Source organism: Oncorhynchus masou, chromosome 5 (genome assembly GCF_036934945.1).
Source record: "Oncorhynchus masou masou isolate Uvic2021 chromosome 5, UVic_Omas_1.1, whole genome shotgun sequence".
In the NCBI taxonomy this organism is placed as follows: domain Eukaryota; kingdom Metazoa; phylum Chordata; class Actinopteri; order Salmoniformes; family Salmonidae; genus Oncorhynchus; species Oncorhynchus masou.
Window position 1 is genome coordinate 91,548,717 of NC_088216.1, and position 22,962 is coordinate 91,571,678.

The following is a 22,962-nucleotide window of genomic DNA, read 5'->3' on the forward strand; positions in this document are numbered from 1 at the left end:
ACTCCCTCCAGCAGCCTGTTGGACATCACCCACTGTTACTGTTACTCCCTCCAGCAGCCTGTTGGACATCACCCACTGTTACTGTTACTCCCTCCAGCAGCCTGTTGGACATCACCCACTGTTACTGTTACTGTGACTCCCTCCAGCAGCCTGTTGGACATCACCCACTGTTACTGTTACTCCCTCCAGCAGCCTGTTGGACATCACCCACTGTTACTGTTACTCCCTCCAGCAGCCTGTTGGACATCACCCACTGTTACTGTTACTCCCTCCAGCAGCCTGTTGGACATCACCCACTGTTACTGTTACTCCCTCCAGCAGCCTGTTGGACATCACCCACTGTTACTGTTACTCCCTCCAGCAGCCTGTTATCCAGCAGCCTGTTGGACATCACCCACTGTTACTGTTACTCCCTCCAGCAGCCTGTTGGACATCACCCACTGTTACTGTTACTCCCTCCAGCAGCCTGTTGGACATCACCCACTGTTACTGTTACTCCCTCCAGCAGCCTGTTGGACATCACCCTGTTACTGTCTCCAGCAGCCTGGACATCACCCACTGTTTACTCCCTCCAGCAGCCTGTTGGACATCACCCACTGTTACTGTTACTCCCTCCAGCAGCCTGTTGGACATCACCCACTGTTACTGTTACTCCCTCCAGCAGCCTGTTGGACATCACCCACTGTTACTGTTACTCCCTCCAGCAGCCTGTTGGACATCACCCACTGTTACTGTTACTCCCTCCAGCAGCCTGTTGGACATCACCCACCTGTTACTCCCTCCAGCAGCCTGTTGGACATCACCCACTGTTACTGTTACTCCCTCCAGCAGCCTGTTGGACATCACCCACTGTTACTGTTACTCCCTCCAGCAGCCTGTTGGACATCACCCACTGTGTTACTCCCTCCAGCAGCCTGTTGGACATCACCCACTGTTACTGTTACTCCCTCCAGCAGCCTGTTGGACATCACCCACTGTTACTGTTACTCCCTCCAGCAGCCTGTTGGACATCACCCACTGTTACTGTTACTCCCTCCAGCAGCCTGTTGGACATCACCCACTGTTACTGTTGGACATCCCTCCAGCAGCCTGTTGGACATCACCCACTGTTACTGTTACTCCCTCCAGCAGCCTGTTGGACATCACCCACTGTTACTGTTACTCCCTCCAGCAGCCTGTTGGACATCACCCACTGTTACTGTTACTCCCTCCAGCAGCCTGTTGGACATCACCCACTGTTACTGTTACTCCCTCCAGCAGCCTGTTGGACATCACCCACTGTTACTGTTACTCCCTCCAGCAGCCTGTTGGACATCACCCACTGTTACTGTTACTCCCTCCAGCAGCCTGTTGGACATCACCCACTGTTACTGTTACTCCCTCCAGCAGCCTGTTGGACATCACCCACTGTTACTGTTACTCCCTCCAGCAGCCTGTTGGACATCACCCACTGTTACTGTTACTCCCTCCAGCAGCCTGTTGGACATCACCCACTGTTACTGTTACTCCCTCCAGCAGCCTGTTGGACATCACCCACTGTTACTGTTACTCCCTCCAGCAGCCTGTTGGACATCACCCACTGTTACTGTTACTCCCTCCAGCAGCCTGTTGGACATCACCCACTGTTACTGTTACTCCCTCCAGCAGCCTGTTGGACATCACCCACTGTTACTGTTACTCCCTCCAGCAGCCTGTTGGACATCACCCACTGTTACTGTTACTCCCTCCAGCAGCCTGTTGGACATCACCCACTGTTACTGTTACTCCCTCCAGCAGCCTGTTGGACATCACCCACTGTTACTGTTACTCCCTCCAGCAGCCTGTTGGACCCACTGTTCACTCCCTCCCAGCCTGTTGGACATACTGTTACTGTTACCCTCCAGCAGCCTGTTGGACATCACCCACTGTTACTGTTACTCCCTCCAGCAGCCTGTTGGACATCACCCAGATCCTGTTACTGTTACTCCCTCCAGCAGCCTGTTGGACATCACCCACTGTTACTGTTACTCCCTCCAGCAGCCTGTTGGACATCACCCACTGTTACTGTTACTCCCTCCAGCAGCCTGTTGGACATCACCCACTGTTACTGTTACTCCCTCCAGCAGCCTGTTGGACATCACCCACTGTTACTGTTACTCCCTCCAGCAGCCTGTTGGACATCACCCACTGTTACTGTTACTCCCTCCAGCAGCCTGTTGGACATCACCCACTGTTACTGTTACTCCCTCCAGCAGCCTGTTGGACATCACCCAGCCTGTGGACATCACCCACTGTTACTGTTACTCCCTCCAGCAGCCTGTTGGACATCACCCACTGTTACTGTTACTCCCTCCAGCAGCCTGTTGGCCTGTTACTCCCTCCAGCAGCCTGGACATCACCCACTGTTACTGTTACTCCCTCCAGCAGCCTGTTGGACATCACCCACTGTTACTGTTACTCCCTCCAGCAGCCTGTTGGACATCACCCACTGTTACTGTTACTCCCTCCAGCAGCCTGTTGGACATCACCCACTGTTACTGTTACTCCCTCCAGCAGCCTGTTGGACATCACCCACTGTTACTGTTACTCCCTCCAGCAGCCTGTTGGACATCACCCACTGTTACTGTTACTCCCTCCAGCAGCCTGTTGGACATCACCCACTGTTACTGTTACTCCCTCCAGCAGCCTGTTGGACATCACTGTTACTCCCTCCCAGCCTGTTACTGTTACTGTTACTCCCTCCAGCAGCCTGTTGGACATCACCCACTGTTACTGTTACTCCCTCCAGCAGCCTGTTGGACATCACCCACTGTTACTGTTACTCCCTCCAGCAGCCTGTTGGACATCACCCACTGTTACTGTTACTCATCCACCCTCCAGCAGCCTGTTGGACATCACCCACTGTTACTGTTACTCCCTCCAGCAGCCTGTTGGACATCACCCACTGTTACTGTTACTCCCTCCAGCAGCCTGTTGGACATCACCCACTGTTAGCCTGTTGGACATCACCCACTGTTCCCTCCAGCAGCCTGTTGGACATCACCCACTGTTACTGTTACTCCCTCCAGCAGCCTGTTGGACATCACCCACTGTTACTGTTACTCCCTCCAGCAGCCTGTTGGACATCACCCCACTGTTACTGTTACTCCCTCCAGCAGCCTGTTGGACATCACCCACTGTTACTGTTACTCCCTCCAGCAGCCTGTTGGACATCACCCACTGTTACTGTTGGACATCACCCACTGTTACCTCCCCAGCAGCCTGTTGGACATCACCCACTGTTACTGTTACTCCCTCCAGCAGCCTGTTGGACATCACCCACTGTTACCGTTACTCCCTCCAGCAGCCTGTTGGACATCACCCACTGTTACCGTTACTCCCTCCAGCAGCCTGTTGGACATCACCCACTGTTACCGTTACTCCCTCCAGCAGCCTGTTGGACATCACCCACTGTTCCAGCAGCCTGTTACTCCCTCCAGCAGCCTGTTGGACATCACCCACTGTTACTGTTACTCCCTCCAGCAGCCTGTTGGACATCACCCACTGTTACTGTTACTCCCTCCAGCAGCCTGTTGGACATCACCCACTGTTACTGTTACTCCCTCCAGCAGCCTGTTGGACATCACCCACTGTTACTGTTACTCCCTCCAGCAGCCTGTTGGACATCACCCACTGTTACTGTTACTCCCTCCAGCAGCCTGTTGGACATCACCCACTGTTACTGTTACTGTTACTCCCTCCAGCAGCCTGTTGGACATCACCCACTGTTACTGTTACTCCCTCCAGCAGCCTGTTGGACATCACCCACTGTTACTGTTACTGTTACTCCCTCCAGCAGCCTGTTGGACATCACCCACTGTTACTGTTACTCCCTCCAGCAGCCTGTTGGACATCACCCACTGTTACTGTTACTCCCTCCAGCAGCCTGTTGGACATCACCCACTGTTACTGTTACTCCCTCCAGCAGCCTGTTGGACATCACCCACTGTTACTGTTACTCCCTCCAGCAGCCTGTTGGACATCACCCACTGTTACTGTTACTCCCTCCAGCAGCCTGTTGGACATCACCCACTGTTACTGTTACTCCCTCCAGCAGCCTGTTGGACATCACCCACTGTTACTGTTACTCCCTCCAGCAGCCTGTTGGACATCACCCACTGTTACTGTTACTCCCTCCAGCAGCCTGTTGGACATCACCCACTGTTACTGTTACTCCCTCCAGCAGCCTGTTGGACATCACCCACTGTTACTGTTACTCCCTCCAGCAGCCTGTTGGACATCACCCACTGTTACTGTTACTCCCTCCAGCAGCCTGTTGGACATCACCCACTGTTACTGTTACTCCCTCCAGCAGCCTGTTGGACATCACCCACTGTTACTGTTACTCCCTCCAGCAGCCTGTTGGACATCACCCACTGTTACTGTTACTCCCTCCAGCAGCCTGTTGGACATCACCCACTGTTACTGTTACTCCCTCCAGCAGCCTGTTGGACATCACCCACTGTTACTGTTACTCCCTCCAGCAGCCTGTTGGACATCACCCACTGTTACTGTTACTCCCTCCAGCAGCCTGTTGGACATCACCCACTGTTACTGTTACTCCCTCCAGCAGCCTGTTGGACATCACCCACTGTTACTGTTACTCCCTCCAGCAGCCTGTTTGTTACTCCCTCCAGCAGCCTGTTGGATCACCCACTGTTACTGTTACTCCCTCCAGCAGCCTGTTGGACATCACCCATCACTCCCTCCAGCAGCCTGTTGGACATCACCCACTGTTACTGTTACTCCCTCCAGCAGCCTGTTGGACATCACCCACTGTTACTGTTACTCCCTCCAGCAGCCTGTTGGACATCACCCACTGTTACTGTTACTCCCTCCAGCAGCCTGTTGGACATCACCCACTGTTACTGTTACTCCCTCCAGCAGCCTGTTGGACATCACCCACTGTTACTGTTACTCCCTCCAGCAGCCTGTTGGACATCACCCACTGTTACTGTTACTCCCTCCAGCAGCCTGTTGGACATCACCCACTGTTACTGTTACTCCCTCCAGCAGCCTGTTGGACATCACCACTGTTACTGTTACTCCCTCCAGCAGCCTGTTGGACATCACCCACTGTTACTGTTACTCCCTCCAGCAGCCTGTTGGACATCACCCACTGTTACTGTTACTCCCTCCAGCAGCCTGTTGGACATCACCACTGTTACTGTTACTGTTACTCCCTCCAGCAGCCTGTTGGACATCACCCACTGTTACCGTTACTCCCTCCAGCAGCCTGTTGGACATCACCCACTGTTACTGTTACTCCCTCCAGCAGCCTGTTGGACATCACCCACTGTTACTGTTACTCCCTCCAGCAGCCTGTTGGACATCACCCACTGTTACTGTTACTCCCTCCAGCAGCCTGTTGGACATCACCCACTGTTACTGTTACTCCCTCCAGCAGCCTGTTGGACATCACCCACTGTTACTGTTACTCCCTCCAGCAGCCTGTTGGACATCACCCACTGTTACTGTTACTCCCTCCAGCAGCCTGTTGGACATCACTCCTCCCCTGTTGGACATCACCCACTGTTACTGTTACTCCCTCCAGCAGCCTGTTGGACATCACCCACTGTTACTGTTACTCCCTCCAGCAGCCTGTTGGACATCACCCACTGTTACTGTTACTCCCTCCAGCAGCCTGTTGGACATCACCCACTGTTACTGTTACTCCCTCCAGCAGCCTGTTGGACATCACCCACTGTTACTGTTACTCCCTCCAGCAGCCTGTTGGACATCACCCACTGTTACTGTTACTCCCTCCAGCAGCCTGTTGGACATCACCCACTGTTACTGTTACTCCCTCCAGCAGCCTGTTGGACATCACCCACTGTTACTGTTACTCCCTCCAGCAGCCTGTTGGACATCACCCACTGTTACTGTTACTCCCTCCAGCAGCCTGTTGGACATCACCCACTGTTACTGTTACTCCCTCCAGCAGCCTGTTGGACATCACCCACTGTTACTGTTACTCCCTCCAGCAGCCTGTTGGACATCACCCACTGTTACTGTTACTCCCTCCAGCAGCCTGTTGGACATCACCCACTGTTACTGTTACTCCCTCCAGCAGCCTGTTGGACATCACCCTGTTACTGTTACTGTTACTCCCTCCAGCAGCCTGTTGGACATCACATCACTCCCTCCAGCAGCCTGTTGGACATCACCCACTGTTACTGTTACTCCCTCCAGCAGCCTGTTGGACATCACCCACTGTTACTGTTACTACCCTCCAGCAGCCTGTTGGACATCACCCATCACTGTTACTGTTACTCCCTCCAGCAGCCTGTTGGACATCACCCACTGTTACTGTTACTCCCTCCAGCAGCCTGTTGGACATCACCCACTGTTACTGTTACTCCCTCCAGCAGCCTGTTGGACATCACCCACTGTTACTGTTACTCCCTCCAGCAGCCTGTTGGACATCACCCACTGTTACTGTTACTCCCTCCAGCAGCCTGTTGGACATCACCCACTGTTACTGTTACTCCCTCCAGCAGCCTGTTGGACATCACCCACTGTTACTGTTACTCCCTCCAGCAGCCTGTTGGACATCACCCACTGTTACTGTTACTCCCTCCAGCAGCCTGTTGGACATCACCCACTGTTACTGTTACTCCCTCCAGCAGCCTGTTGGACATCACCCACTGTTACTGTTACTCCCTCCAGCAGCCTGTTGGACATCACCCACTGTTACTGTTACTCCCTCCAGCAGCCTGTTGGACATCACCCACTGTTACTGTTACTCCCTCCAGCAGCCTGTTGGACATCACCCACTGTTACTGTTACTCCCTCCAGCAGCCTGTTGGACATCACCACTGTTACTGTTACTCCCTCCAGCAGCCTGTTGGACATCACCCACTGTTACTGTTACTCCCTCCAGCAGCCTGTTGGACATCACCCACTGTTACTGTTACTCCCTCCAGCAGCCTGTTGGACATCACCCACATCACCGATACCACTGTTACTCATCACCGATACCACTGCTACTCATCACCGATACCACTGTTACTCATCACCGATACCACTGCTACTCATCACCAATACCACTGCTACTCATCACCGATACCACTGCTACTCATCACCGATACCACTGCTACTCATCACCAATACCACTGCTACTCATCACCAATACCACTGTTACTCATCACCAATACCACTGCTACTCATCACCAATACCACTGCTACTCATCACCAATACCACTGCTACTCATCACCAATACCACTGCTACTCATCACCAATACCACTGCTACTCATCACCAATACCACTGCTACTCATCACCAATACCACTGCTACTCATCACCAATACCACTGCTACTCATCACCGATACCACTGCTACTCATCACCAATACCACTGCTACTCATCACCAATACCACTGTTACTCATCACCAATACCACTGCTACTCATCACCAATACCACTGCTACTCATCACCAATACCACTGCTACTCATCACCAATACCACTGTTACTCATCACCAATACCCCTGCTACTCATCACCAATACCACTGCTACTCATCACCAATACCCCTGCTACTCATCACCAATACCACTGCTACTCATCACCAATACCACTGCTACTCATCACCAATACCACTGTTACTCATCACCGATACCACTGTTACTCATCACCAATACCACTGTTACTCATCACCAATACCACTGTTACTCATCACCAATACCACTGCTACTCATCACCAATACCACTGTTACTCATCACCGATACCACTGTTACTCATCACCAATACCACTGCTACTCATCACCGATACCACTGTTACTCATCACCAATACCACTGTTACTCATCACCAATACCACTGCTACTCATCACCAATACCACTGTTACTCATCACCAATACCACTGCTACTCATCACCAATACCACTGCTACTCATCACCAATACCACTGTTACTCATCACCAATACCACTGTTATTCAACTTTTATTTTGTGTCGAGAATGTCTATATTTACACACATACATAGAAACATTGATTTACAACTGAAGTGTTCTCCATATTACAGCACTAGTAGCAATGTAAAAACATTTGAAAAAGCATGGAAAGGAAATATTTTTGTCTGGTCCTTCAGATGATCTTGCGATGAAGCACACAATTACTGAGGGACGCCTCTGTGTTCGCGTACTAGTCGGAACTAGGAAACTGTGAAATGTCCAACTTACTAACTGGTTGTCGTTATACACGCGCTGCGTTCAACTAGTTAGGAAGTCAGACATTGCAGCGTTCCCTCGTTCTGACAGGCACGTGAACGCTGCAGGTGTCACTGTGAATAACATACAGGGCTCTTGTTCAAGTTGGACTGCTGGCTGTTAAAGGACTGACGCGTTAACCTTAATAGTTACATCCTCCGGTCTACTTGAGAGTGGTTTGTCTTCCCTACTGTGGATAGAATAGTTCAGTCCTGTGCTTGGTGGTGGCTCAACAGGAAAAAGTTCAGATCAGGGTCAGGTTAAAGTGTTGACAATGTATTGACACGGTGGAATGCGATGAATAGCTTGTTTGTTCTTGGACTGACTCAGTGTTTATTTACAGAAACAGCGTGGGCAGTAATGTGGTAAAACCAGACAACCAGTGAGAACAAAGGAGACGGCAGTCTGCACACAGGAGGTGAAGCCTTCCTTCACCCCACAGCTCATCCGGTTGTCTTCCTCTCAACCACCTCCTGATTCACATTCAGCATCATAACCCATTCATCAGATCCAGTCTCTCTACACAAGAGGTTCACCTCTGCCCTTTCACCCCATTATAAACCACACTGGTTTCAGTGAATATTGATCTGTCCTTAGTAGGGGTAGGATCACAATGATACGAAACCAACAGAGAGACAGGTAGACAGACAGACAGACAGGTAGACAGACAGGTAGACTCCATGTCATGGACAGGTAAGGCAGCAGAATCATCCCAGAGCCTTTGGTGAGTTTGTAGTAGTGATCTGATCCGGGCTACAGAGGACTTTCTATGGGCTGGCTGGGGACTAAAACCAACAACATACTGGTATGTGTCTAGAACCCAGAGACTGCAGAGAACTGAGTCTGGGACTAGAAACTAGAGAGTACAGAGAACAAAGTTTGGGACTAGAATCCAGAGTACAGAGAACAGTCTGGGACTAGAACCCAACAAGTACTACGAGCAGAGGCTGGGGACTAGAACCGATAGAGTTCAGAGAGCCTAGAACCCAGAGACAAGAAAGCAGAGTTAGCAGGCTTAAAGCATAGACAGACAATTGGTTCAGTCCACTAGAGCCTTCACAGACGTTCACGTTCAAGTCAACAAGCTCCAAAATGACCAAACATCATTGAAGTAGCACATCAAACTTTCCATTTTAATGACACATCTATGTTCTGTAGTGTTCTCTTGAAAACATTCTGATGATTTAGTCCTAGTTGTTTACAACACACAGCTGAGACAAGACAGTAGTACAGACATACAGCACCATCATGTGGTGTATAAAAGTTACTCTGAACATAGTCATCTACCAACAATGTTATTTAAGTGATTACTGGGTTGTTGTTTTAGTTCAATACCTGCCTCTGTAGGAGTGGCACTGTCTTCACAAACATACCTCTGCTGTTCCTTCCCATAGGCACCCCTTGTGCACAATGAACATAAGATAATTCCCAAATGGCACCCTATTCCCCATATAGTGCACTATTTTACACCAGCCAAATGGCACCCCCTTCCCTATATAGTGCACTACTTTACACCAGCCAAATGGCACCCTATTCCCCATATAGTGCACTATTTTACACCAGCCAAATGGCACCCTATTCCCTATATAGTGCACTACTTTACACCAGCCAAATGGCACCCTATTCCCTATATAGTGCACTACTTTTGACCAGGGCCGAGGGCACTATACAGTAAACTGGGTGTAATTTGGGACGTGACCTCAGAATAATCAGATTGATGATTAGGCTTTAATAATAAACCCTGTTATGTAATAGAACATTAACACCCCAACCTGGTAAACCAACCACACAGGAAGTCAACTCAGCTAAACCAACCACACAGGAAGTCAACTCAGCTAAAACAACCACACAGGAAGTCAACTCAGCTAAAACAACCACACAGGAAGTCAACTCAGCTAAACCAACCACACAGGAAGTCAACTCAGCTAAACCAACCACACATGAAGTCAACTCAGCTAAACCAACCACACATGAAGTCAACTCAGCTAAACCAACCACACAGGAAGTCAACTCAGCTAAACCAACCACACAGGAAGTCAACTCAGCTAAACCAACCACACAGGAAGTCAACTCAGCTAAAACAACCTGGAGACAAAATAAAAAAATAAAAAGGTTAGGTACCCATCAGAAAAACTAAACCAAAGCCTAGTTTAGGCCACTTTAACAATAATACCAATATTCCCATCATCAAACTGATTAAGAACAGCTGATAAATACTATATCTACGGTAGAAATAGTCCTATATCTACGGTAGAAATAGTCCTATATCTACGGTAGAAATAGTCCTATATCTACGGTAGAAATAGTCCTATATCTACGGTAGAAATAGTCCTATATCTACAGTAGAAATAGTCCTATATCTACAGTAGAAACAGTCCTATATCTACAGTAGAAACAGTCCTATATCTACAGTAGAAATACTACTTCTCTTGATCGCACTCTCTCTCTATATATATACAGCTATACTTTGTACAGTTTAAGGCAGAGGGACTTTCTGTAGGGGAACCGACCAGAGGTAATAAATGAATCAATAGATGAATTAATGGATCAATCAAAAATGGGCAGGGGATTGGTGTGGGCAGAGATGCCAGATGAAGACGTGGTAGAGGACATGTAGTAGGTAAGGTCTCAGGTGGAGGTGCTCTTGGAGACGTTGGGATGAAGCACCGCGGCAGTCACTGCTACCATCACTGCTACAACTGGCATCCAGGGGCTCCAACCGGCCTGCAGGAGGCAGACGGACAGAGAGAGAAAGACTGGGTTAGTCTAGGCTGTCAGCTAGCCTACACCGGGGCTGAGATTGAGGCCACAGGTACAGGTTGGAGAGAGAGAGAGATAGAGGGGGATGGGGTATAGGAAAGTGAGAAACAGTTACTGGGAGAGAGCCAGTTAAGTTACCTCACGAGAAAAATAATCAGAAAATCAAACACGACTGTTCTGCCTGAGGGAACAAGGACAAATACATCCTCATTTGTTTTAAAAACAGGAACACATTTAAAAGCTGCAGAAGTATGATGGTCATAAAGCAACAATGACAAAAAACAAAAAAACTTGAAACCAAAGAATAAGCGTTGGTGGCATTGTGTTAGTGATCCAAGACAGACAGACAGACAGACAGACAGACAGACAGACAGACAGACAGACAGACAGACAGACATCAATGAGTATAGAGTGATCCAAGACAGACAGGCATCAATGAGTATAGAGTGATCCAAGACAGACAGGCATCAATGAGTATAGAGTGATCCAAGACAGACAGACAGACAGACAGACAGGCATCAATGAGTATAGAGTGATCCAAGACAGACAGGCATCAATGAGTATAGTGATCCAAGACAGACAGACAGACAGACATCAATGAGTATAGAGTGATCCAAGAGTGATCCACAGACAGACAGACATCAATGAGTATAGAGTGATCCAAGACAGACAGGCATCAATGAGTATAGAGTGATCCAAGACAGACAGGCATCAATGAGACAGACAGACAGACAGACAGGCATCAATGAGTATAGAGTGATCCAAGACAGACAGGCATCAATGAGTATAGAGTGATCCAAGACAGACAGGCATCAATGAGTATAGAGTGATCCAAGACAGACAGCATCAATGAGTATAGAGTGACAGACAGACAGGCATCAATGAGTATAGAGTGATCCAAGACAGACAGGCATCAATGAGTATAGAGTGATCCAAGACAGACAGGCATCAATGAGTATAGAGTGATCCAAGACAGACATACATCAATGAGTATAGAGTGATCCAAGACAGACAGGCATCAATGAGTATAGAGTGATCCAAGACAGACAGACAGACAGGCATCAATGAGTATAGAGTGATCCAAGACAGACAGACATCAATGAGTATAGAGTGATCCAAGACAGACAGAAGGCATCAATGAGTATAGAGTGATCCAAGACAGACAGAAGGCATCAATGAGTATAGAGTGATCCAAGACAGACAGAAGGCATCAATGAGTATAGAGTGATCCAAGACAGACAGGCATCAATGAGTATAGAGTGATCCAAGACAGAGAAGGCATCAATGAGTATAGAGTGATCCAAGACAGACAGAAGGCATCAATGAGTATAGAGTGATCCAAGACAGACAGAAAGCATCAATGAGTATACAGTGATCCAAAATGGAGACAGGTCATCAATACTCCATGACAAAGCAAAAACAGATTAACATGTTGGCAAATGATAATAAAGTGATACAAAACAGAAATATAGGCATTAATAAGTATAGAGTGATCCAAGACAGTTGAAGCATCAATGATTATAGTGATCCAAGACAGACAGGCATCAACCTATATTTAGAGTGATCCAAGACAGACAAGTTCTGAATGGGGGCATCAATGAGTATAGGTGATCCAAGAACAGACAGGCATCAATGATTATGGTGATCCAAGACTTGTCCCAAAGCCATTCCTGTGTTGTCATCAATGAGTATAGGGTTGATCCTGTTGGAAGAACAGACAGGCATCAATGATTATAGAGTGATCCAAGACAGACAGAAGGCATCTGAAATACATCCCCACAGCATGATGCTGCCACCACCATGAGGGATGATCCAAGACAGACAGAAGGCATCAATGGTATAGAGTGATCCAAGACAGACAGACATCAATGTTTATAGAGTGAGCCAATACAGACAGAAGGCATCAATGAGTATAGTGCCTTTTCCTGATCCAAGACAGACAGAAGGCATCAATGAGTATAGAGTGATCCAAGACAGACAAGGCATCAATGAGTATAGAGTGATCCAAGACAGACAGACATCAATGAGTATATGGAGTGATTCAAGACAAATAAGGCAATCAATAGAATTTATACAGTGGATCCAAGACAGTTGTAGAAGGCATCAAGGATGATCAATGGAAACAGGATGCACCCGAGGTCCATTTCAAGTCTCAGTTTTTTATTTTAGATATATTTGCAAAAATGACTTGTCATAATATTGTACGTACATTTGGAAAAAAAGTATTCAGACCATTGACTTTTACAGCCTCAAAATTTTAAAATGGATGACATTTTTGTTATTCTGTCAAACTCCACACAATGCTGACAGGTGTTGACAAAGCAAAAACAGATTAACATAGTGGCAAATTGATAACCACAAAAAAAACGGACAAAACTGAAATATAACATTTACATAAATATTCAGACCCTTTACTCAGTACTTTGTTGAAGCACCTTTGGCAGTGATTAGGAGAGGTGATTCTTCTACATTATCTATTATGGAAAGCTTGGACATCTATAAAGATTAGATGGGGAGTTTCTCCCATTCATCTCTGCAGATCCTCTCAAGTTCTGTCAGGTTGGATGGGGTAAAGGTCACTGCAGTTATTTTCAGGTCTCTCCAGAGATGTTTGATCGGATTCAAGTCCGGCCACTCATGGACATTCCAGAGACTTGACTTAGGGTAAAGCCATTCCTGCGTTGTCTTGGCTGTGTGCTTAGGGTTGTTGTCCTGTTGGAAGGTGAACATAAGTGCCTCCGTTCATCTTTGCCTCGTATCCTGACTAGTCTCCCAGTCCCTGCCTCTGAAATACATCCCCACAGCATGATGCTGCCACCACCATGTTTCACCGTAGGGATGGTGCCAGGTTTCCTCCAGAAGGCATTCAGGCCAAAGTTCAACATAAGTGCTTAGGGTAAAGGCCAGAAATCTTGTAAAGACATAAGTTTCTCATGGTCTGAGTCTTTAAAGTGCATTTTGGCAAACTCCAAGTGGGCTGTCATGTGCCTTTTCCTGAGGAATGGCTTCCGTCTGAACTGCTGCAGAGATGGATGTCCTTCTGGAAGGTTCTCTCCAAAGAGGAACTCTGGAACCTCCTTAGATTAAAGGCAAGGCCCTCCTAAGATAGATATACATTAATTTTGCTCAGGTGTCAACCATTGTAATCTTGGTGGTTCTAAACTTCCTCCATGGAAGAATGATGAAAGATGTTTCTTCCCAAATCATGTTCAATCAATAGAATTTAACATATGGTGGACTCCAATCAAGTTGATAAAGACAGAGCCAGTCTCTGGGAAAGGATGATCAATGGAAACAGGATGATACCCGAGCTCCATTTCAAGTTCTCATCTCTGTTTTTTATGATTTTTAATATATTTGCAAAAACTGTGTAGCTTGGTCATTATGGGTTATTTAGTGGGCTGGTCAACTGTAGATTGATGAGGATAAAAAATGTTAATTTAATCCATTTCAGAATAAGGCTGTAATAACAAAATGTGGAAGAAGTCAAGAGGTCTGAATACTTTGATGCTCTGCAGACTGATAATGCTGACAGGTGTTGTAGTTTTAGTTACATATAGAGACAGATATGACACTAGTGAGCAAAGATAGGTAGACATTAGACCACAAACTGATAATGCGGACAGGGAACCAAACATTAAACAGATAATATAGACTGATAATGCGATAACAGGTTGTTTTACTGTGCATAAAGGCATAAGGACAAAGTTTAGGAGGCTGGTGACCCTTAAATATATTATCTATTATGGAAGGAGCAGGACATCATCATAAAGATTAGATAGCTGAGGGTAAAGGTCATAAGTGCTTAGGATAAAGGACATAAGTGCTTAGGTAAAGGCCATTAGTGCTTAGGGATAAAGGACATAAGTTTAGGGTAAAGGACAAAGTGCTGATATGGTAAAGGTCATAAGTGCTTAGGATAAAGGACATAAGTGCTTAGGGTAAAGGACATAAGTGCTTAGGATAAAGGACATAAGTGCTTAGGGTAAAGGATAAGTGCTTAGGGTAAAGGACAGGTTAGTTTAGGGTAAAGGACATACTGTGTGCTTAGGATAATGCTGACATAAGTGCTGGTAGGGTAAAAGGACATAAGTGCTTAGTTTAGGGGACATAAGTGCTTAGGGTAAAGGACATAAGTGCTTAGGGTAAAGGACATAAGTGCTTAGTTTAGTGCAAACTGTGGACATAAGAGCTTAGATTAAAGGTCATAAGTGCTTAGGGTAAGATAGATATACATTCATTTTAGGACATGAGAGGGTCCTGCCACCATTGTAATCTAATCAGTTTAGTGGGCGGATACAGGCGTTATTAGGCATGAACATGGAGGAAGCCTGGACTGAAAGATAATGGTGACCGATGACCTGAGGGAAGTAACTCCATTAACATATGGAATGGACTCATATACTGTGTGTGTATAAAGACAGAGCCAGTGCTCTGGGAAAGGGTGTGTTATAGACGGACCATCTAGGCTTCTGATATGTTTGTATTAAAAGACTATATTGAATTCACAAGTTCTTGTAAGTGTTATATTTTGAAATGATTCTCCACGACACATGTTACTTTAGGGGGCTGGTCAACTGTGATAATATAGACTGATAATGCTGACAGGTTAATTTAGTGCAGGGCTGGTCAACTGTGATAATTTAGACTGATAATGCTGTCAGGTTAATTTAGTGCAGGGGTGTTCAACTCCCAGTCCTGGAGAGACAAACCACTTCTGATTTTCATCCTCTCCCTCTAATCAGGGACTGATTCAGACCTGGGACACCAGGTTAGTGCAACTAACGACCAGGTAGAAAAAAGGACCAGGACCAGAGTTGACCAGCCCTGGTTTAGTGAAGTTCCCCAGTGTTGGTTCTCGCCAAGCAGCAGGAGTTGTTCAATTATAGCCATGCACTGGAAAATTAGAGAGGAAGACACCGACGAAGGCAGTTAGAGAGGAAGACTCTGACGAAGGCATTTGGAGAGGAAGACACTGATGAAAATAGAGGATGAAGGTAGTTAGAGCCACAGTGTCTCCTGCCCCCTCCTGTCTCAGCCTCCAGTATTTATGCTGCAATAGTTTGTGTGTCGGGGGTCTAGGGTCAGTTTGTTATATCTGGAGTATTTCTCCTGTCTTATCCGGTGTCCTGTGTGTACGCTCTCTCTAATTCTCTTTCTTTCTCTCTCTCGGAGGACCTGAGCCCTAGGACCATGCCTCAGGACTACCTGGCATGATGACTCCTTGATGCCCCCAGTCCACCTGGCCATGCTGCTGCTCCAGTTTCTACTGTTCTGCCTGCGGCTATGGAACCCTGACCTGTTCACCGGACATGCTACCTGTCCCAGACCTGCTGTTTTGGACTCTCTACCGCACCAGCTGTCTCTAGAATTTTTATTTTACCCCTCTTTTTCGTGGTATACAATTGTTAGTAGCTACTATCTTGTCTCATCGCTACAACTCCCGTACGGGCTTCGGGAGAGGCGAAGGTTGAAAGTCATGCGTCCTCCGAAACACAACCCAGCCAAGCCGCACTGCTTCTTAACACAGCAAGCATCCAACCCAGAAGCCAGCCGCACCAATGTGTTGGAGGAAACACCGTGCACCTGGCGATCTGGTCAGCGTGCACTGCCCCGGCCCGCCACAGGAGTCGCTAGTCCGCAATGAGACAAGGATATCCCTACCGGCCAAACCCTCCGTAACCCGGACGACGCTGGGCCGATTGTGCGTCGCCCCGTGGACCTCCCGGTCGCGGCCGGTTACGACTGAGCTTGGGCTCGAACCTAGAGTCTCTGGTGGCACAGCTATGCACCTGTTGTCTCTAACTCTCAATGATCGGCTATGAAAAGCCAACTGACATTTACTCCTGAGATGCTGACTTGCTGCACCCTCGACAACTACTGTGATTATTATTATTTGACCATGCTGGTCATTTATGAACATTTGAACATCTTGGCCATGTTCTGTTATAATCTCCACCCGGCACAGCCAGAAGAGGACTGGCCACCCCACACAGCCTGGTTCCTCTCTAGGTTTCTTCCTTTGGCCTTTCTAGGGAGTTTTTCCTAGCCACCGTGCTTCTACACCTGCATTGCTTGCTGTTTGTGGTTTTAGGCTGGGTTTCTGTACAGCACTTTGAGATATCAGCTGATGTAAGAAGGGCTTTATAAATACATTTGATTGGTTGGTTGGTTAGAGAGGATGATACTGATGAAGATGACAGACAACACAACAGGAACACGGTGTACCTTTCTACCACAACTGGCTGAACCACCAATACAGCAAGGCCGGGATAAGGCCGATGAAAATGGCCTGGACAGGCTGCAACATGGGTGGCTAAAGGAGGAAGGGATCAGAGAGAATAATCAAATACAATAACCAATATTTTAAACTAATCAAAGAAATTAAAACGAAGAAAAAATGAAAACTAATCAATAAACAAAAAAACCTGAATGGAGGGGCCATGGGGAAAGTAGCGGCAAGAGGAGGGAACTGGAGGCAGGAGGGGAAGACTGGAGGCAGGAGGGGAGGACTGGAGGCAGGAGGGGAAGACTGGAGGCAGGAGGGGAAGACTGGAGGCAGGAGGGGAGGACTGGAGGCAGGAGGGGAAGACTGGAGGCAGGAGGGGAAGACTGGAGGCACGGAGGGGAAGACTGGAGGCAGGAGGGGAAGACTGGAGGCAGGAGGGGAGGACTGGAGGCAGGAGGGGAGGACTGGAGGCAGGAGGGGGGAACTGGAGGCAGGAGGGGAGGACTGGAGGCAGGAGGGGAGGACTGGAGGCAGGAGGGGGAACTGGAGGCAGGAGGGGGGGAGGACTGGAGGCAGGAGGGGGAACTGGAGGCAGGAGGGGAGGACTGGAGGCAGGAGGGGGAACTGGAGGCAGGAGGGGAAGACTGGAGGCAGGAGGGGGAACTGGAGGCAGGAGGGAGGACTGGAGGCGGGAGGGGAGGACTGGAGGCAGGAGGGGGGAACTGGAGGCAGGAGGGGAAGACTGGAGGCAGGAGGGGGAACTGGAGGCAGGAGGGGAAGACTGGAGGCGGGAGGGGAGACTGGAGGAGGAACTGGAGGCAGGAGGGGGAACTGGAGGCAGGAGGGGGGGACTGGAGGCAGGAGGGGAGGACTGGAGGCAGGAGGGGGAACTGGAGGCAGGAGGGGGAAGACTGGAGGCAGGAGGGGAAGACTGGAGGCAGGAGGGGAAGACTGGAGGCAGGAGGGGGGAACTGGAGGCAGGAGGGGGGAACTGGAGGCAGGAGGGGGAACTGGAGGCAGGAGGGGGAACTGGAGGCAGGAGGGGAAGACTGGAGGCAGGAGGGGGAAGACTGGAGGCAGGAGGCAGGAAGACTGGAGGCAGGAGGGGAAGACTGGAGGCAGGAGGGGAGGACTGGAGGCAGGAGGGGAGGAACTGGAGGCAGGAGGGGAAGACTGGAGGCAGGAGGGGAAGACTGGAGGCAGGAGGGGAAGACTGGAGGCAGGAGGGGGAACTGGAGGCAGGAGGGGGAACTGGAGGCAGGAGGGGGAACTGGAGGCAGGAGGGGGAACTGGAGGCAGGAGGGGAAACTGGAGGCAGGAGGGGAGACTGGGGAGGAGGGGGGGAACTGGAGGCAGGAGGGGAAGACTGGAGGCAGGAGGGGAGGACTGGAGGCAGGAGGGGGAACTGGAGGCAGGAGGGGAAGACTGGAGGCAGGAGGGGGAACTGGAGGCAGGAGGGGGACTGGAGGCAGGAGGGGGAACTGGAGGCAGGAGGGGAGGACTGGAGGCAGGAGGGGGAACTGGAGGCAGGAGGGGAGGACTGGAGGCAGGAGGGGGAACTGGAGGGGGGAACTGGAGGCAGGAGGGGGAACTGGAGGCAGGAGGGGGAACTGGAGGCAGGAGGGGGAACTGGAGGCAGGAGGGGGAACTGGAGGCAGGAGGGGGACTGGAGGCAGGAGGGGGAACTGGAGGCAGGAGGGGGACTGGAGGCAGGAGGGGGAACTGGAGGCAGGAGGGGGAAGACTGGAGGCAGGAGGGGGAACTGGAGGCAGGAGGGGAAGACTGGAGGCAGGAGGGGGAACTGGAGGCAGGAGGGGGAACTGGAGGCAGGAGGGGGAACTGGAGGCAGGAGGGGGAACTGGAGGCAGGAGGGGGAACTGGAGGCAGGAGGGGGAACTGGAGGCAGGAGGGGGAACTGGAGGCAGGAGGGAGGACTGGAGGCAGGAGGGGAAGACTGGAGGCAGGAGGGAGGACTGGAGGCAGGAGGGGGAACTGGAGGCAGGAGGGGGGACTGGAGGCAGGAGGGGGGGGGAGGACTGGAGGCAGGAGGGGAGGACTGGAGGCAGGAGGGGAGGACTGGAGGCAGGAGGGGAAGACTGGAGGCAGGAGGGGGAACTGGAGGCAGGAGGGGAGGACTGGAGGCAGGAGGGGGAACTGGAGGCAGGAGGGGGAGACTGGAGGCAGGAGGGGGAACTGGAGGCAGGAGGGGGAACTGGAGGCAGGAGGGGAAGACTGGAGGCAGGAGGGGAGGACTGGAGGCAGGAGGGGGGGAACTGGAGGCAGGAGGGGGAACTGGAGGCAGGAGGGGGAACTGGAGGCAGGAGGGGGACTGGAGGCAGGAGGGGGAACTGGAGGCAGGAGGGGGGGGACTGGAGGCAGGAGGGGGAACTGGAGGCAGGAGGGGGAACTGGAGGCAGGAGGGGGGGAACTGGAGGCAGGAGGGGGAACTGGAGGCAGGAGGGGGAACTGGAGGCAGGAGGGGGGAACTGGAGGCAGGAGGGGGAACTGGAGGCAGGAGGGGGGACTGGAGGCAGGAGGGGGGACTGGAGGACAGGAGGCAGGACTGGGGGGAACTGGAGGCAGGAGGGGGGACTGGAGGCAGGAGGGGGAGACTGGAGGCAGGAGGGGAGACTGGAGGAGGAGACTGGAGGCAGGAGGGGGACTGGAGGCAGGAGGGGGGGACTGGAGGCAGGAGGGGGAACTGGAGGCAGGAGGGGGGGACTGGAGGCTGGAGGAGGGGGAGACTGGAGGCAGGAGGGGAAGACTGGAGGCAGGAGGGGGGGGACTGGAGGCAGGAGGGGGAACTGGAGGCAGGAGGGGGGACTGGAGGCAGGAGGGGGGACTGGAGGCAGGAGGGGGGGACTGGAGGCAGGGGGGGGGACTGGAGGCAGGGGGGACTGGGGGGACTGGAGGCAGGAGGGGGGGACTGGAGGCAGGAGGGGGGACTGGAGGCAGGAGGGGGGGACTGGAGGCAGGAGGGGGGACTGGAGGCAGGAGGGGGGGACTGGAGGCAGGAGGGGGGACTGGAGGCAGGAGGGGGGGACTGGAGGCAGGAGGGGGGACTGGAGGCAGGAGGGGGGACTGGAGGCAGGAGGGGAGACTGGACTAGAGGCAGGAGGGGGGAACTGGAGGCAGGAGGGGGGACTGGAGGCAGGAGGGGGGACTGGAGGCAGGAGGGGGGACTGGAGGCAGGAGGGGGGGACTGGAGGCAGGAGGGGGGGGACTGGAGGCAGGAGGGGGGACTGGAGGCAGGAGGGGGACTGGAGGCAGGAGGGGGGACTGGAGGCAGGAGGGGGACTGGAGGCAGGAGGGGGGACTGGAGGCAGGAGGGGGGACTGGAGGCAGGAGGGGGACTGGAGGCAGGAGGGGGGACTGGAGGCAGGAGGGGGGACTGGAGGCAGGAGGGGGGACTGGAGGCAGGAGGGGGGGACTGGAGGCAGGAGGGGGACTGGAGGCAGGAGGGGGGACTGGAGGCAGGAGGGGGGACTGGAGGCAGGAGGGGGGACTGGAGGCAGGAGGGGGGGACTGGAGGCAGGAGGGGGGACTGGAGGCAGGAGGGGGGGGACTGGAGGCAGGAGGGGGGGACTGGAGGCAGGAGGGGGGACTGGAGGCAGGAGGGGGGGACTGGAGGCAGGAGGGGGGACTGGAGGCAGGAGGGGGACTGGAGGCAGGAGGGGGGACTGGAGGCAGGAGGGGGGGACTGGAGGCAGGAGGGGGGAGACTGGAGGCAGGAGGGGGAGACTGGAGGCAGGAGGGGGGACTGGAGGCAGGAGGGGGGGACTGGAGGCAGGAGGGGGACTGGAGGCAGGAGGGGGGACTGGAGGCAGGAGGGGGAGACTGGAGGCAGGAGGGGGGACTGGAGGCAGGAGGGGGGACTGGAGGCAGGAGGGGGGACTGGAGGCAGGAGGGGGGACTGGAGGCAGGAGGGGGGACTGGAGGCAGGAGGGGGACTGGAGGCAGGAGGGGGGGGGACTGGAGGCAGGAGGGGGACTGGAGGCAGGACTGGGGGGGGAGGCAGGAGGGGGTACTGGAGGCAGGAGGGGGGACTGGAGTTAGGCAGGAACTGGAGGCAGGAGGGGGAACTGGAGGATGTCACATGTCACACCACACTGAAGCTGAACAGGAATGGGGGAGACTGGAGGCAGGAGGGGATGTTATTTTTGTTCAGGGGGGTCTAGTAGCAGTGAGAACCAGGCTAGAGTTAGTTCCACCATATTTATTCATTATGCCGTTAGGGTGGATGTAGCCCAGGCTAGAGGTAGTTCCACCATATTTATTCATTATGCCGTTAGGGTGGATGTAGCCCAGGCTAGAGGTAGTTTAACCATATTTATTCATTATGCCGTTAGGGGGTGGATGTAGCCCAGGGGGAGGTAGTTCCACCATATTTATTCATTATGCCGTTAGGGTGGATGTAGCCCAGGCTAGAGATAGTTCCACCATATTTATTCATTATGCCGTTAGGGTGGATGTAGCCCAGGCTAGAGGTAGTTCCACCATATTTATTCATTATGCCGTTAGGGTGGATGTAGCCCAGGCTAGAGGTAGTTTAACCATATTTATTCATTATGCCGTTAGGGTGGATGGAGGCTGGAGGTAGTTTAACCATATTTATTCATTATGCAGTTAGGGTGGATGTAGCCCAGGCTAGAGGTAGTTCCACCATATTTATTCATTATGCTGGAGTTAGGGGGGATGGAGGCAGGTACTGGAGGTAGAACCATATTTATTCAGGAGGCAGGGGGGGGGGACTGGAGGATGTAGCCCAGGCTAGAGGTAGTTTAACCATATTTATTCATTATGCCGTTAGGGTGGATGTAGCTCAGGCTAGAGGTAGTTTAACCATATTTATTCATTATGCCGTTAGGGTGGATGTAGCCCAGGCTAGAGGTAGTTCCACCATATTTATTCATTACACCGTTAGGGTGGATGTAGCCCAGGCTAGAGGTAGTTTAACCATATTTATTCATTATGCCGTTAGGGTGGATGTAGCCCAGGCTAGAGGTAGTTCCACCATATTTATTCATTATGCCGTTAGGGTGGATGTAGCCCAGGCTAGAGGTAGTTCCACCATATTTATTCATTATGCCGTTAGGGTGGATGTAGCCCAGGCTAGAGGTAGTTCCACCATATTTATTCATTATGCCGTTAGGGTGGATGTAGCCCAGGCTAGAGGTAGTTCCACCATATTTATTCATTATGCCGTTAGGGTGGATGTAGCCCAGGCTAGAGGTAGTTTAACCATATTTATTCATTATGCCGTTAGGGTGGATGTAGCCCAGGCTAGAGGTAGTTTAACCATATTTATTCATTATGCCGTTAGGGTGGATGTAGCCCAGGCTAGAGGTAGTTCCACCATATTTATTCATTATGCCGTTAGGGTGGATGTAGCCCAGGCTAGAGGTAGTTTAACCATATTTATTCATTATGCCGTTAGGGTGGATGTAGCCCAGGCTAGAGGTAGTTTAACCATATTTATTCATTATGCCGTTAGGGTGGATGTAGCCCAGGCTAGAGGTAGTTCCACCATATTTATTCATTACACCGTTAGGGTGGATGTAGCCCAGGCTAGAGGTAGTTTAACCATATTTATTCATTATGCCGTTAGGGTGGATGTAGCCCAGGCTAGAGGTAGTTCCACCATATTTATTCATTATGCCGTTAGGGTGGATGTAGCCCAGGCTAGAGGTAGTTCCACCATATTTATTCATTACACTGTTAGGGTGGATGTAGCCCAGGCTAGAGGT

At 51.1% G+C, this 22,962-nt stretch overlaps 1 protein-coding gene across 1 annotated transcript in view; it reads right to left on the reverse strand.

The window, feature by feature from the left end:
• Positions 1-10,862: 10,862 nt before the first annotated feature.
• The window catches only part of LOC135540443 (sarcolemmal membrane-associated protein-like), a 147,829-nt gene continuing 135,729 nt past the window's right edge, over positions 10,863-22,962 (reverse strand). Inside the window, 2 exon segments of the mRNA XM_064967071.1 lie at positions 10,863-10,950; positions 17,215-17,302. Of these exon segments, the coding sequence (XP_064823143.1) occupies positions 17,219-17,302 (84 nt within the window). The 3' untranslated portion in view covers positions 10,863-10,950; positions 17,215-17,218.